The sequence below is a fragment of the Protopterus annectens genome, chromosome 2.part0 (genome assembly GCF_019279795.1).
Source record: "Protopterus annectens isolate FY-2018-M chromosome 2.part0, PAN1.0, whole genome shotgun sequence".
In the NCBI taxonomy this organism is placed as follows: domain Eukaryota; kingdom Metazoa; phylum Chordata; order Ceratodontiformes; family Protopteridae; genus Protopterus; species Protopterus annectens.
The window spans coordinates 1,315,852,399-1,315,869,109 of NC_056728.1; the positions used below are offsets into that span (position 1 = coordinate 1,315,852,399).

The 16,711-nt window shown below is 43.5% G+C and overlaps 1 protein-coding gene across 6 annotated transcripts in view; it reads left to right on the forward strand.

Moving 5' to 3' along the window:
* LIMCH1 (LIM and calponin homology domains 1) overlaps nt 1-16,711 on the forward strand; it is a 1,973,196-nt gene that overhangs the window by 1,533,899 nt on the left and 422,586 nt on the right. For all 6 annotated transcript variants that reach the window (XM_044061504.1, XM_044061502.1, XM_044061501.1 and 3 more), the window contains one exon: nt 13,857-13,980. In XM_044061504.1, the coding sequence (XP_043917439.1) occupies nt 13,857-13,980 (124 nt within the window). The remainder of the gene's footprint in view (nt 1-13,856; nt 13,981-16,711) is intronic.

Sequence of the window (16,711 nt, forward strand, 5' to 3'; positions counted from 1 at the left end):
ATTTTTACTAGTTTCATGTTCAGTCTTGTATACCTTTATATTGAATGGCTTCATTATTCAGCATGCCAACCAAGCATTTTTACTGCTTAAAATCATTTTTCTTATGGCCAGCCAAAATGAATGAAGCGGGGAGAGAGTCCCTTTGCTTACATAGTAGGCCTTGCATCATGTCTTTCCAGATACCTTCAATTTGCAGATGAGGCCTTATTGTATATTTTTGTGTAATTTCATTCTGTGATAGCTCATATGTAATAATAATAAATTCCAGAATTATGGTGAAATCGCAAACAATTCCCAGACGGTAGGCGCTCTCCTTTCTCTGTACCATTATTGTACTGCGTCAGCGGGTAATGAGTACTGCTTAGTAACTGTGCATATTAGAAGGCAAGGAAAACTCCCTGTCTTTCAGTAGAGAAACTCTTATCATTACATCCTTTTAGCCCACTACAAAACCATAATACTTTACTTTGTTTAAAGCACAAAACAGCTATAGTTGTGATTTTAAGTAGCTGGTAAGAACATTTCATAGACCTCAAGTCCTCTTCAAGTAGTGTCAGTGTCACATTTTGTAAAACAATATCTTGAGTTCATGTAGCCCATTACACAAGACATCTGCATCTTAAAATATCCAGGATTTTGCAATATGTAAATTACTCAGATTTCACAGAGCCAGAAATATGTGAACAAATTCCCATGGTCTTTAAGCAGCCCCTAACCTGGTTAAAAGCTAGCACATCTTTAGTTAAATGTTTGTGACTCCACTTGTTATATTTATTTTCTGTGTGTGTGTGTGTGTGTGTGTGTGTGTGTGTGTGTGTGTGTGTGTGTGTGTGTGTGTGTGTGTGTGTGTGTGTGTGTGTGTGTGTATTATGTGTGTTTGGGGGTGGTGATGGGGCGTGCTTTTAAGTTTCCTGTTTTTGTCATTTCAGTATATGCAAGACAGATAAATACTAAACAGATTCTTTTTCACACTAGGATAAATATTTTTCATGGAGAAGGGGATCTCTGTTCTGCTTGGAATGTCTCCAGTTTTGCTAAATAGAAAGTCTCTCACAGTCTTCTATGTATGTATGTGTATGTGTATGAATATACCTGTCAATCTCTCTCTCTCTCGATATGTATATATATATAATATATATATATAAAGTTGAAACACCACAATATCGACAATAAAACATTGACATAATATCATTGAAAAAATTGACTGTAAACTGCACATGCCTCAAGGTATAACCTCAAAGCATGCAAAGAAAAATGTATCTTTTTTACAGTGTGCTTGCTCCCTTGACCCCCATTGCCCCTGCTAATTAAATAAACCAATTCTGCAATTGCGGAATAATGTGGAAAGGGGATATTTCTCGAACCTGTTAATATTATGATAGTGCACAAGTGTTGATTAGCTTTCCTGTTCACCAAACTAATTAAGCATGAAAGCTGACAATAATTTAAATGTTTTACTGATATGTATATAGTTTTTGTTGTTTTCTGAGATAGCCTCTTTTGATCCTTTTGCTTTGTTTCATGGCTAGTTTATTAATTGTGAGAAGCTCCACATTTTCTTCTCAAAATCTATTTTTTCTGTATAGTAGGGAGACCTTCACTGATTTTACAATCCTGGATCATTTGATGTCCTTAAATTCATTGCTGCAGTATTCATTACAAATGGGGATTCCTTGCCATGAAGCCCACCATCTGGCCAGCTTACCAAAGTCCACCGTTGCTTTTAGGTGCGCTGAACATCACCTGCATACTCCTTGCATAGTGTAAGGCATAAAGGTGACATTCAGGTGTACCATCCTCAGAACTTCTTTGCCACCAGTCCAAACACTTTTTTTTAACTATCGGTCTGTTACCTCCATCCGTTTTTTGCTTTTTTTTCTGTTTGTTGCCATTTTGGTGATTACTCCTGTTTGCGAAGTACTCACCATTGCAGATAAGTATCCAGTTGGCTCTTTTGTTCTTTTTCTAATTGTTTTGTGCTGTTTGGGGGGGGGGGGGTTATTGTCATCCAGGAAGGGTAAATGCCTGTGTGGGAGACTGATTCCCCATAAAGACTGCCACGATAAGTGTCCTTTTTGCCTAAGTGCTGCTCATGACCATAAGTGTTGTTCAGTTTGTCAGGTGTTGGTCCATAAAACCCTTAGTAGTCGGCTTTCTTCCCTTTCATTGTATCTGGAGAACAAGTGTCTTAAGCTTCTTCCTAAAGATACTATGGATGTAACTTCCTGCCACGAGGGTCAGCCATCAGGGAAGAAAAAGGTGCATAATGTAAGACGGGAATCTTCCGCTGTCCAGCCTCTGCCAGGAGTTTCTCCCAAGGGTATTATGAACCCAGAGACTTGCCTGGTTGTTTTGTCAGATTCCTGTAACACATCTGGGTTATAGGCCAGTGAGCATCTGGTGGGCAACACGTCTGATGAGGCTTTGCAGGCATCTGTTTCAGACATTCAGGGGGAACCACGGTTGCTTGTTTCCAAGGGGTCTAGAGGGGTTCCATAGTTTCTCTTTAGGGATGAAGTTCCTACTACAGTTGTGGAATGCTGTCCTGACACAGGGCCTTCTCAGGTTTCTAGGACAGATGTCCCCTTAAAAAAGAAACAGAAAACTAATCATGTTTCTTCTGCTCCTAGGGATCCACAAAGTGAGTGGCAGGCCTTTACCCAGGGGTTATTTAGTGCTTTACTGTCATTAAGGCCTCCTGAAGGGGATTCCGTTTCTGCTCCCCTTTGGTCCTCTTCTTCCCCTAAAAGGCCCAGACTATTGAATTCTTCTGAGGAAGAGTTGGATTCTGATGAAGAATCCCTTACTTATTCTATCTAGATTCCTTCTCTTTTAGACTACTGGTCTGAGGAGAAGGACTGTCATACACTAGATAATCCTTCTGAGGAAATTTCCTTTGGGGTCGTAGTCACTAGGATGATGGAATTTTTTAAGTGGGATTGTGCCCAGGTTTTGGATATCCATAAGAGGTACTATGATTTATTGCAGATGGAATCTCCTAAACCTACGGCCATTCCTCCTGTCTTGGCTACTTTATTGGATGTTTTTTCCAATGCCTCTAAAGCACCAGATTCTCAGCCCCCTGCTCCCAAGAAGTCTGATAGGTTTCATAGGGTGTCTGAGGATTGTTCCTTTTTGTTTACATGCCCTGCTGCTGACCCCTCTGTGGTGTCTGTGGCCATGGATAAGCCATCTTAATTGCATCCTTCATTCATGTTACTGCCTTCTGACAAGGACAGTAGAACCATGGATAAGCTGGGTAAGAAGGTTAATACTTCGGCTACCCTAGCTTTTAGGGCTATTAATTATCAGACCCATATGTGTAGGTATGTGTTGGCTCTTCTTTCTTAGACTTGTCAACTTTTTTCTGATCTTCCAGGCTCTGAGAGTAAATCTTCTGCTCTTTCCTTCCTAGGGACTTCCTCTCCAGTAGATCATCATTCTATCAAATGTAGTTGTGATGCAGCAGATGCCTCTTCTAGGGCTGCTGCTTTCGGTTCAGCTCTGAGGAGGTGCTCTTGGCTTAGGATTCAACCTTTACCTGATGGTATTAAGGCTAAGTTGATGGATGCTCCTCTGGATAATAAACTTTTTTTGGAGAAGCGGCTGCTGGTTTATTTAAGTCTCTTCAAGATGGGGGGAGGGGGGGCTTTTACATGAGCATAAACATGTCTGATTCTCCTGTGCCTTAATTTCAGTGAAACTACCCTTCTAAGCCAGCCTTTGTTCATAGGCAATCTCGCTCTCCTTCTAAAGATAAAAAGGGTGGTATACAGACTCCTTCTGCTAAGGCCAATCAGACTGCAGAAATTCTTAAGCCTTCCTTTCCTGACAAATCAGGTGCTATCTGACTATCCACTTGTTCCCAGCCACATTCCTCTTTCTCTTTGCCTTTCTCTTTCTCTTCCTGTTTGGCTCCGAATCACCCAGGATTCTTGGATTCTGTCTATCATTCGGCACGGTACTTAATGGTCTGGATTTCCCACCCTCCTTTTATGGGCATTCCTCAGCCTCCTCGGGAACAGCTTCCTTTTTTACCAGAGATTCTTTGAGACCTCTTGTCTCAAGGTACTATTCAGGAGGTGCCTGTGTCCCAAAGGGGGAAAGGGTTTTATTCAAAAATGTTTCTAGTGCCCAGAAAAGAATGTACTTAGGTACCTATTCTAGGCCTCTGTCATCTAAATACTTTTCTGAAGGTGCCTTCCTTTCAGATGTTGTCCCTTCAGTCCCTTTTTCCCTCGCTTGTTCCCTCAGGCCTTTCTCTTGTCTGTGGACCTCAAGGATGCTTATCTCCATCTTTTCATGAGATTTTTGTGTTTCTCTGTTACTTCCTGGCATTTTCAGTTCTATGCTTTGCCCTTTGGTCTTTCTACTGTCTCAAGGATATTCACCAAATGTCTCGCTCCCGTGATTGCCTTTTGTAGGCTTCAAGAGATCCATATCTTTCCTTATTTGGATGACCTGCTGATTCAGGCATCCTCTCCAGAGGCCCTTTTTTAAAATCTTTGTTTTACCATTTCTCTTCTTCAGAGCCCAGGGGTCACAATAAACTTCAAACAGTCTTCCCTGACTCCTTCTCAGGATCATGTCTTTCTGGGTTGCAGGATTCAAACAGTACCAATGTTGCATCCCTGCTTCCTCCAAAGGCCTTAACTGTCATTTCTTACTTTCAAACTCTTTTTCCCCTGGCTTCCATTATAGCTAGAGAGTTTCTGAGAGCTCTAGGGTTCATGGCTTTCACCATTCTCATGCTCCCTCTGGCCAAACTCCACATGAGGAAGTTCTAGTGGTTTCTGAAGTCGGTGTGTCTTCAACATGCGCATCTTCTAGACTTTCCAGTTCCTCTTCTCCCGTGTCTCAAGAAAGAACTTCTGTGGTGGATTCAGCAGTTGTCTCTGAATCCAGGGCTCCCTTTTCAACATCCTCTTCCCTCTCAGGATGTGTTCACAAGGTGCTTCAGCTGTGTGGGAAAGGGAGCAACATTTGGCTCCCTGAGGGTTCAGGGATTGTGGTCGCCTCATCAGCAGAAGGAGCACATCAGCATCAAAGAGATGAGAGCTCTTATGCTGACTCTTCAGGCCTTTCATCCTCTCTTCTCTCTGGGGCCTGTCAAGGTGTTCACAGACAGTACCACAGTTATGTGGTATATCAACAAACGGGGGGGGGGGGGGTACAAGATCTTACCATCTTTGCCGGCAGGCACTTCTGGTATGGGATCTGGCTAACAAGTGACCCTTCAGGCAGTTTATATTCTTTCAGATCATAACGTTGTGGCAGACAATCTGAGCAGGTCCTTCACTCAATCCCATAAATGGATGCTTCACATGGATTTGTTTCTGGACATTGTTCACCAGTCGGGTACTCCTCAAGTAGATCTCTTTGCCTCCCCTCTGAACAGGCAACTTCCTCTGTTTCGTGCCGGAGTCCCAGGTCCTCTGCTATGGAAGGTGGATGCCCTCTCCTTTTCTTGAAAGGGGATGTTTCGTTATGCATTCCCTCCCCTTCCTCTCATTCCAAGAGTCCTGTTCAAGATTCAACAGGATACTCCCAAAATCTTGTTGGTGACTCCTTTTTGGCTGCGACAGCACTGGATGTTCTTCGTGTTTCACTGTTGCAGTCATCACATTTGGGTTATCTGCCTGCAGGTAGCCCTCAGCCAGCCTGAATACCAGAGTCTTCAGATTTCTGTGTCGGATGCTGTCGCTTCTTCCATGACATCAGGTCATCAGGGGTATAAAACATGCAGCAGATGACATTACATCGGTCTTTCTTGCCGTGCAGTGCCCAAAGCAGAAGCAGTTCGCAAGTGCCAGTGGGCCAACTCCTGAAATTTTCATTTTCGAGTTTCAGATCTGAAGTCTTCAAAAAGATAAGTACCCCATTGGGGATCCTTTTTTCCTGTTCTAACCGATGTCAGAAAAAATTAACAATTGTCTTGCCTATGGAAAGCAAACACCTCATAGAGATTTTCATTCTTACTGCGTCACCTGTTTAGGCCCAGACCACAATGTCCCTCGCTGTCAGTTTTGTACCTTGTTCAATGCCCGAACTATTCATTGTCGGGGTATTTTTGTAGCTAAATACTTTCATTCTCAATCTCCATACTCTGAAATGGCTTCATTAAGCCATCTGACTACCAATCTTCCAAAAAAATGCAAGGATAAAGACAGAGACAGACCGCTTAGGTCCAAAACAGCCGACGATGCTACCATTAAGCTAGTCACCAGTCTGCCGGTACTCAGTGAGGCGCTTTCGCAGCCGCTGATACCCGCTACTACAGATTCGCAGGCCTCTACTGAGATCCATTCAGAGTCCGGTATGCCGCGAGATGCTTCTTCGACTATGAAACCTGCGGATGTCTCTACCTTGGATGGGTCTGTTCAGTCACTGGCATCTGAGGGTGCATTCAGGCCTACCGATTTTTATATTAAACCGACGACTTCATTTCAAGCTAAGAATACCGAGTTCCTCAGGCCTAAAGCTCGCACTAAGCCTAGAAAACCGACGACCAAACCGCATTCTCAGGCCCATATGCCTCAAAAACAAATGCTTAGAATGGCTGAAGACCTTATTACATTAATTAGGGGAAGCCAGCCTCCCCCCCCCCCCCTCTAAGAGACCTAGAACTGATTTTCTTTCTGATTCTTCTGATCAGGAATCTGATATTTCTGCTCCTACTGATTACCAGGATTTACCCTTATCTACTTATGAGGATTCTGATGCAGAGGATTCCATTCCCTCTGCTTCCCCTCTAGAAGATTTTTCTTCTGGTAAAACCTTGCATACTCTTAGGGAGCATTTCCGCTGGGAAAGCCAGGACTTTTCACAGTCCAAAAAGAGACTTAGGGAACTTTTAAACCTGCCTCAACACAGGCCTCTAGCTATCCCTACTGTTCTGGAGATTGTAGATGATGTTTTCTTGGAATCCAGCCTTACCCCAGACACTTTGCCTCCAGCTGCCAGGAAACCTGACAGGTACTACAGAGTACCTGACTCTCACAAATTCCTGTTCAAGAATCCTACTGCGGATCCGTGGACCATTTCCCAAGGACCAAAAGGCATTAAGGCTACTACTGCCAAAAATCCTACCCCTTCTGATAGGGATTCTAGGGCTTTACACAGATGAGGCAAGAAGGTATATACTTCTGCTACTTTGGGCATTAGGGCTTTAAATTGCCAGTTTCATATGTTAAAGTATCAGCAGCATATTATGGGATTAATTAAACAGAAAATTATGTTGATTCCTGACTTTGCTGAACACAAAGATATGCAAGAGTTAATGCATTCTGCTGACCAAATAGGTAAACATACTTTGCAATGTGGTTTTGATGCTTCAGAAGCATCTTGCAGGGCTGCTGTCACTGGATCTGTACTTCGAAAGCATGCTTGCCTTAAGGAACAAAACTTGCCAGATCATGTTAAAGCTAAATTACTGGAAGCACCCTTAAACCAAGAGTGCCTTTTTGGCAACAAAGCAGAAGAAGTCCTCAAAAGGATGGAGGAAAAAGCTAAATCTATGCAAACTGTTAAAAAATTCTTAAAGTACAGCCACCTAGATTCAGTAGACATTGCCCTTCAAAGAACTGGTCCTTTCCAGCCCCTTTCCAGACTTTCTCAGTCCAAACCCAGGAGCAGCAGACCGCCAAGCCTTCAGTCTCAGGCTATGCACAGATCTAAGCAGTGGGCCCCCCCCCACTTCCAAAGTAGGGAGTAGTAAGCCACCCCCTATGGAAAATGGCACAGTGACTTATCCTTAACTCTTCCAAGCCTTGCTCAACTACTTGCTCCCTTAGGAGGAAAGCTCTCCCTGCATGCAAAAAACTGGGAACTCATTACCCAAGACAAATGGGTTTTAAACATAGCTTCCCTAGGATACAGATTGCACTTCTACTCTTGTCCAACCCCAAGTGGATGGCCAGACCTCCCCCACAAACCAGTGGGTGGTAGTCCAAAAACAAGTACTCTCTCTCCTCAGTATCAGGGCTATTCAACCTGTCTCAGCAGAACAAAGGGGATGAGGTTTTTACTTCCTGGATCCCAGAAAAGAGAACTCCTGGCATCCTATCCTGGACCTTTCTATTCTCAACACCTTTTTGGTGGTTCCAAAATTCAAAATGCTAACTCTTCAACAGCTTCTTCCTATGCTAGCCAAGGATGTCTGGCTGGCAACTCTAGACTTAAAAGAAGCTTACCTGCACATCCCAATAAGGGAGTCCTGCAAAACATACCCATGCTTCAGGGCAGGCTCCATGCACTATCAGTTCTATGCACTTCCCTTTGGCTTATTTACTGTGCCCAGGGCATTCACAAAGTGCCTAGCTCCAGCCATTGCATTTTGCAGGCAGAGAAATGTTCAGATTTACCCATACTTGGACGATTGCCTAATTCAGGCAGGGAGTCAGGACTTGCTATTACAACACCTGGCATTTGTAAAGAGACTTCTAACTTCACTGGAGTACACCATCAACAAGAAGAAATCATACCTATTACTCTGCCAACAGATTGTATTCCTAGGACCAAGCTTGAACACAACTTCCTAGATGGCATTCCTCACTCTAGAGAAGCAAGTTCATTTGACAACCTACTTCAAACTACTGGCCACAAAAACCCAGCTATCTGCAAGGAAAATCTTGCAAGCCCTGGGATTCATGGCCTCTTGCATTCTGTTAATTCCATATGCAAGACTGCATATGAGGAAACTTCAATGGTATCAAAAAAGTCTATGGTGTCAACATTCTCAGGACCTGGAAACAATGATTCCTATCATTCCTTGTCTAGGGGCAGAGTTTCTTTGGTGGGCAGAGGCTTGTTACCACAAGAAGGGACTCCCTTTCACTCTACCCCCTGCCGCTCAAACCCTAACAACAGATGCATCAGACTATGCATGGGGGGCTCCCAGGGCAGGGCAGTGCATTCAGGGCAAATGTAACCCAAAAGAGATGCACCTGCATATCAATCAAAAAGAAATGTTAGCTGTACAGAATGCTCTGACAGCCTTCAAAGACCTTATTCTTCCAGGACAACTATTGGTAAAGACAGACAACTCCACAGTTATGTGGTACATAAACAAGCAGGGGGGAACCCATTCCTATCCACTCTGCAGACTAGCCATGGCTCTGTGGAACACAGCCTTGAGCTACCAAGTGAACCTACAAGCTCAACTCCTGCCAGGCAAACTAAATTCACTGGTAGATGACTTAAGCAGAAATCTCATGGACCCCCACGAATGGAAACTGGAAGCCAAAATATTCAAGCTCTTGAGGAACAAATGGGGGACACCAGAGGTAGACCTCTTTACCTCCCCTCAGAACAACCAATTGAACAAATTCTGTACTAGAACTCCCCACAGTCAAGCTTAGAAAGTGGATGCCCTGTCCTTTTCCTGGGAAAGCCTCTCAATTTATGCCTTTCCCCCTCTGCCTTTCCTCTCGAAGGTTCTACTTAAGATCAAACAGGACAAGCCAAGGACAATACTGATTGCACCATACTGGCCACGCCAGTACTGGTACCCCTTTTGCGCAGTCTGACAGTGCTACAACCTTGGCATCTGCCTCAGACCCCTTCCCTGCTGTCCCAGCAGGTGGGCCAGATTCTGCACCCTCAGCTTCAAACCCTTAACCTTGCAGCCTGGCTAATTCCCTGAGTTCACCTCCAGCATCCCTCAGTAAGCAGGTGCTGGATGTCATTCTTGAGGCAAGGAGGCCTAGTACTAGAAACTCCTATGCTGAAAAGTGGAAACAATAATGTTCCTGGAGCCAGGATCAGGGGATGGGCACAACGGTGCCCAGCTAACCTCATATTCTAGATTATTGAACAGAAATGCTCCACAAGGGCCTGTCTTTCTCTTCAGTTAAGATTCATGCCTCTGCCATATCAGCACATTGTAATACTGAGCCACCCCTCTTCTCTCATACCCTGTTAAAACAATTCCTTACAGGGGCCAAAAATTTAAGACCCCCCCAGGAGAACCCCCACTCCAGCCTGGGACCTTAACTTTATATTGGAAAAACTCACTCTTCCCCCTTTGAACCAGCTGCTACAGCGGAGTTGAAATTCCTTTCTTGGATAACAGCTTTACTTCTAGCCATCACTTCAGCAAGAAGAGTGTCTGAACTGCAGGCCCTCATGGCAGTGGAACCCTTCATTATCTTCCATGCGGACAGGGTTTCCCTCAGGACTAATCCTTCCTTTATGCCCAAGGTAGTGTCTTGCGTGGCTCTAAACCAGTCCATTCATTTGCCTATTTTTTCCCCTAATCCTCAGAATAAAGGGGAAAGGATACTGCATTCTCTGGGTGTACACAGACAGCTTAGATTCTATTTGGACAGGACTAAGCCTCTCAGAAAATCTGACCAGCTGCTAGTTAGCTTTGCTGCAGGGGCAGAGGGGAAGGCCATTTCAAAGCAAACCATTTCCAAATGGATAGCTCATTGCATCCATTTCTGCTACAAAAACCATGGAAAAACCTACCCCACAGGGGATAAGAACACATTCACCAGGGCTGCATCTACCTCTACTGCATTTCTCATAGGAGTCCATACCAGGGACATCCTGGAAGCTGCAACCTGGAGCTCTGCACATACTTTCACTAAGTATTACCACCTGCCTATCTTTTCTAAATCCAGAGCTGGATTTGCCACAGCAGTCTTACAGGGCCTTATTGCTAGCCCTAATGCTCTTTAACTACCTCCACCCTTCCTTAGCTTTGGGAATCAACCCAAATGTGATGACTGCAACAGTGAAACATGAAGAACATAGTACAGTTGTGTACACTTACCATAAATGTAGATGTTCGAGTATGTTCACTGTTGCAGTCCTGGTTACCCTCCCTTCAGCCCCCTGACTTCTCTTGACTTTTACCTTTCCTCCTTGTTTGGCATATATTATATCATGTGTATTTGTTTTTTACTGGGGGTGTTCCATACCATATAATTGCTTCTTATTGTGGGGGCACCTGACATCTGCGGCAAGAAAAACTTATGTAATGGTATTGGCAGCATGTTTTATACCCCTGATGACCTCACATCATGGAAGAAGCAACAGCATCCAACACAGAAAGCCAAAGACTCTGGTATTCAGGCCGGCTGAGGGCTCCCTGCAGGCAGATAACCCAAGTGTGATGACTGTAACAGTGAATACACTCAAACATCTACATTTATGGTAAGTGTACACAACTGTACTTTCCCCCTACTTCTGCAAATAATCAAGGGCAGTCATCACACGTTACCTCACAGGGTGGATCTCCTCTCACAAGACAAGGGGTCTGTCATCCATCCCCACCTGTCCATGCTTCAACTGACATTTTGGGTGATAGGGTTTTGATCCCTCATAGACACCTTTTTTTCTGAGAACATGATGCAAGTCCTGCAGGAGGCCAGGAAACCTACTACTATGAAATCCTACTTGTCTAAATGGAAGAGGTTTTCTGTTTTGTGTCTATCTCGTGACGTGGACCCACTTTCTGTAGATGTTCTTTTGGTTCTTTCTTATTTGTGTGAGTTGCTCAATGCTGGTTTGGCCTATTCTTCTATTAAGATCCACTTATCAGCTCTTTCTGCTTGTCTGCCTTTAACTCCTCTGTTAGCTTCTAGATTTGAGGCTAAGCAATTTCTTAAAGGTCTCCTTAATGTTAGACCTCCCAGGAAGCCTGTTCCTCCTCCCTGGGATCTTAATTTCATTCTGGAAAAAATTGATTCAGACTCCTTTTGAGCCTGCTGTTTCAGCTTCCTTGCAACATTGCTCTTGAAAGATAGTTTTTTTGTTAGGTCTTACTTCTGCCAGACGGGAGTCTGAGTTGCAAGCCCTTATGGCTTGTCCACCTTTTTTGATATTTCATGATGACAGGGTGTCCTTGCTTACTAATCATTCTTTCCTGCCCAAGGTGGTTAATGAGTTGTCACTTAATCAGTCTATTAATTTTCTTACTTTTTCCCCTCTCCGCAGTCTGACAGTGAGAGGATGCTGCATACCTTAGATGTATATAGACAGCTCAGATTTTATTTGGATAAAACTAAAGCTATCAGAAAATCTGACCAGTTATTTGTTTCCTTTCATCCTAGGTCTTTAGGTTTGGCTGTTTCCAAGCAAACTGTTTCCACTTGGATTTCAAAGGCTATTTCCTTTTGTTATACTTTTCATGGCGAGAGCCTTCCTTCTTCTGTAAAGGCTCATTCTACTAGAGCTGTGGCTTCTTCTGGTGCTTTTTTCAAAGGCTTATACACCAGTTCTATTCTTGACGCTGCTACCTGGATGACTGTGCATACCTTTACCAGACACCAGTTGGATGGTATCTCCAGAGCTAGAGCTGGTTTAGCTGATGCCATTCTTCATGGCTTCTTAGAGGACTCTGCTATTGCTTCCTACTCCTAGGTTTCTTCTTCACCTTTGGCACTCTCCCATTCACAAGGAATACTGCAGAGGTGAATGTGTGGACATAGTACAGTTGTGTAAAATCTTACCATAATGGTAGATGTCCTTGCATTCATTGCTGCAGTATTCACTCCCTCCCTCCATCCCCCTAGTCTTTTTTCTTTCCTGGTTGTGCAGGTTCTCTTTGGTTTTTCCTGGACTGCTGTTCCTACTACACTACGCAAGTAGTGTGTAGGTGACGTCCAGCATACCTTAAAGCAATGGTAGACTTTTGTAAACTGGCCAGATGGTGGGCTTCATGGCAGGGAATCCGCATTTGTAATGAATACTGCAGTGGTGAAGGCAAGGACATCTACCGTTATGGTAAGATTTTACACAACTGTACTTTTCACATGGCTGAGTCTTTATTTTTGTCTTAAATGATTTCTGCTGTATATGGTTTCTTCGCTTGTTCATAACAATAGTGCTACACCGTTTAAAGTAAGACTTTTCAGAACAACACTGAATTATATTATTTATCTATACAATTATTTGTTTTATGGTTGGCCATTGTATCATGGGCATTAAGAATCCATTTTCCATGAATTCTGTCATATTATGTATACCTTTCAGGCTCTCCACCATGCTTCCTTCACTTCCAAGATTGGTTACAGGACTTCTTGTCACTGTCAGAGGTTTTGACACCCAGCAGTTGCACCTAATGTTTCAGTGCTTCTCTTCTGTCCTTGTGGAGAGCAGGCTATCAGCTTCTTAGGTGATCCTAAATCCCAGTATATAAAACTGGGACAAAGAGATGTAAGAAAACACTGTAATATGCCTGCCTTGAAGACCCTTTAGTTCATATAAGAGCGCAAGGTCTTTTTAGTGGCAGTCACATTTTTGACCATTATAACATTTTGTGACAACCTTACCCAATGTCTTACTACTATTTTATTAAACTATAATCACCATTTATTTGCTCTGGTTTGGTGCAGTTTTAACTGCTTTCTCCTTATGTCTAGGTCAAGCGGTAGTATCCAGACTGGAAATCCTTATAAAATGCCCTATAAACACTTATGAGATCTGCTTTAAGTCTATAATAGACTAGGGAGAACAATCCAAGTTGCTGTAAGATTGGACATTCTGGTTATTCTTCTAGTAAACTGTTAAAGCAACCCTCCAAAGAGCTGTTACGTCAAGTTAATTCATAATTATTTTTATAGGTGTCAGAGCACCTGGTTATTTTGATGTTCTGAGTCTTTGTTTCTCTGATGTGATTACATGCCCTGTTTTATAAGGAACAATGTCACTTAATTTTGGGATGAAAATGTTAGGGTTTGCTTACACTACAGAGCAGTTAGTAGAATGTGGTAAGTGGGTGCAGTCACTACAGATTGTAGCTCGCACCTTAATTAAACTACCTTCATCTGCTACATAGTAGTAGCAGATTTTCGTATTATGGACAATATTCCTGCTCTAATATTGTGAGTCTACCTTTTGTCTTTCAGGAGTGCCAGCATGTATGACATGAGGCTTGAAGATGAAATGATGCAACCTCATAGCAGGGCACGGTACGAACATCTGCAGAACATACACAACCAGATGAAGGAAGAGGAAGACAAGTGGCAGGATGTATGTATACAGTGAAGTCTTTATGTGCCAGCTGTAGCTCCTAATGTTCCATTTATAAATGTTTGACACTTTCTGAAAATGAAAGGAAAAATTTAATTAAGGTCTGTTACGAAGAAACAGTGTTCTAAGGTTTATGGTAATGTACAGATCTTGGAGGGTATTTCTGTTTATACAAGACAGTCCTTACTTCTCAGATGAAATGTTGCCTGCTGTACTGAAGGGGGGCCCACTGCAGTTGCTAGTTTCTTTCTTTAGCACTCATTCTTACATCAGTGAGTTCTGTTACTACTTTTTCTATTACTTAACTGCCAGCTCATGACATAGTCTACAACTGTGGGATAACTGTATGTAGATACTGGGCAGTACCTTACTGACTGGCTGGTTGTTTCTTACTGTCAGCTGATGTTCATCATGTTACCCTGCTGCAGTCATCACACTTGGGTTAACCTGCCGTCAGGTGGTCCCGCAGTCGGCCTGAGTTCCAAAGTCTTGGTCCGTCGTCGGTTGCTGTCGCTTCTTCCCTGATGTCAGTGCGCCAGGGTTATATAAGAGGCATCCAACGCCATTTTCTTCAGTCTTTCTTGCCACATGGTGCCCGAAGAAGAAGCAGTTCGCAACTGCCGGTCGGCCGACACCTGCGATTTTCGATTTGAATTTCAGTTCAAAGTCTTCAATAAAGCTAAGTACCCCATTGGGGAACCTTTTCTTGCCTCAGTCCGATGTCAGAAAAAGTTAACAATTGCATTTCTTGTGGGAAGCAAATACCTCATAAGGACTTTCATTCATATTGTATTCCTTGACTAGGCCCAGACCACGACATCACAGGTTGTCGGTTTTGTGCTAGGTTTAATAAACAAACTATCCAACGCCGTTTTGACTTCGCACAAAATTACTTTGGTAGGAAATTTAATTATATCATGCCGTTGGAGCAGCCGACGACCAGCATGCATAAAAAACACAAAGATAAGGACAGGCAGCCTAGGAACAAGCCAGACTCCGAGGCCTCTGCTGGGCCTGTCGCCGGTTCTCCGGTTTTCAGTGAGGCGCCTACGCAGCCCCTGATGACTGCAGAACTGGAACCCCAGACAGCTGCGGATTCTCAAGCGGAGTCTACTAGGCCGACGCAGCCATCTTGATTAGGCCCTTCCGTCACTGGAGCAGAAGTAGACCCCGGTGCAGTGGAAACACCTTCGGTTGCAGAAGGTGTCTTCAGACCGACTACACTCATCATTAAATCTTATGCTAAGCTTAAAACTCCTTTAAAACCAAAGAAGACTGTACATCAGTCTACAGTTCAAGGCCCCATGCCTAAGAAACAGATGCTTAAGATGGCTGAAGATTTGATTACCCTAATCAGGGGTTCCCATCCCCCTCCTGATTAAAAGACCAAGACAAGAGGAGGATTATGCTTCCTCTGATCAGGTTTCAATTTCCTCAGATTCTTCGGAGGAACAGGATTACACTTTTACACCTTATGAAGACTCTGATGCTGAAGACTCTATTCCCTCAGCATCTCCCCCTGAAGACTACTCCTTTGGGGAAACTTTACATACCATGAGGGAACATTTCCACTGGGAAGGCCAGGACTACTCTGATTCTAAGAAAAGGCTCCGAGAGTTCCTTTTACTACCCCAGCACAGACCTCTTGCTATCCCTCCAGTTTTGGATATTGTGGATGATGTTTACTTGGAGTCTAGTCTAAATCCAGACTCTCTACCTCCTACTCCAGCCAAACCAGACAGATACTACAGAGTACCAGACTCACACAAATTCCTTTATAAAAGCCCTGTGGCTGACCCAGAAACAATTTCCCAGGGTCCTACGGGAGCTAAAGCTTCTATGGTTAAAAATCCTGTGCCCTCTGAAAGGGATTCCAGAGCCCTAGATAGATGGGGAAAGAAAATATACACCTCAGCAACTCTGGCTATGAGAGCATTAAATTGTCAGTTTCACATGCTGAAATATCAGCAATTCCTAACGTCTCAATTAAAACAAAAAATGAGCACACATACTGAACAGTCTGAATTCAAGGAAATGCAGGATCTGTTGCATGCAGCTGAACAGGTGGGCAAATATACTTTACAATGTGGATTTGATTCATTGGAAGCTTCCTGTAGAGCAGCTGTTACTGGCTCTGTCATACGTAGACATGCTTGGTTAAAAGAACAAACCCTTCCTGATCATGTTAAAGCAAAATTATTGGATGCACCTTTACAGCAGGATGTATTATTTGGTGTCAAAGCAGAAGAGGTTTTAAAGAAAATGGAGGATAAGGCAAAGTCTATGCAGACGGTCAAGGATTTTTTGCAGGTACAACCCCCTCGTTTCAGCAGAAATTGGCCAACAAAAAACTGGTCCTTTCCAGCATCTGACAGAGCACAGAGAGGCAAATACAGACGCCCAAGGGGCAGAGGTCAGTCACAAGGCCCTTACAAACCTCACCAATGGGGTACTGCTACCCAGAAAGGAGGAGAAGACAGGCCCCAGGCTAGCAGAAGACAAACACAATGACTCAATCCTCAAAATACCAAGCAAATCTCGCCTGGCAGCTCCCTTGTGAGGAAAATTAGCATTTTTTGCAGACAACTGGCACATCATCACAAAAGACAAATGGGTTCTAGACATTGTCTTTCAAGGATACAGATTCCACTTTCATTACCAAGAATAAAAGGAATGCCAAACCTGCCACCAAATCAATGGGCAGAGGCACAAAAACAAATTACAGCTCTCA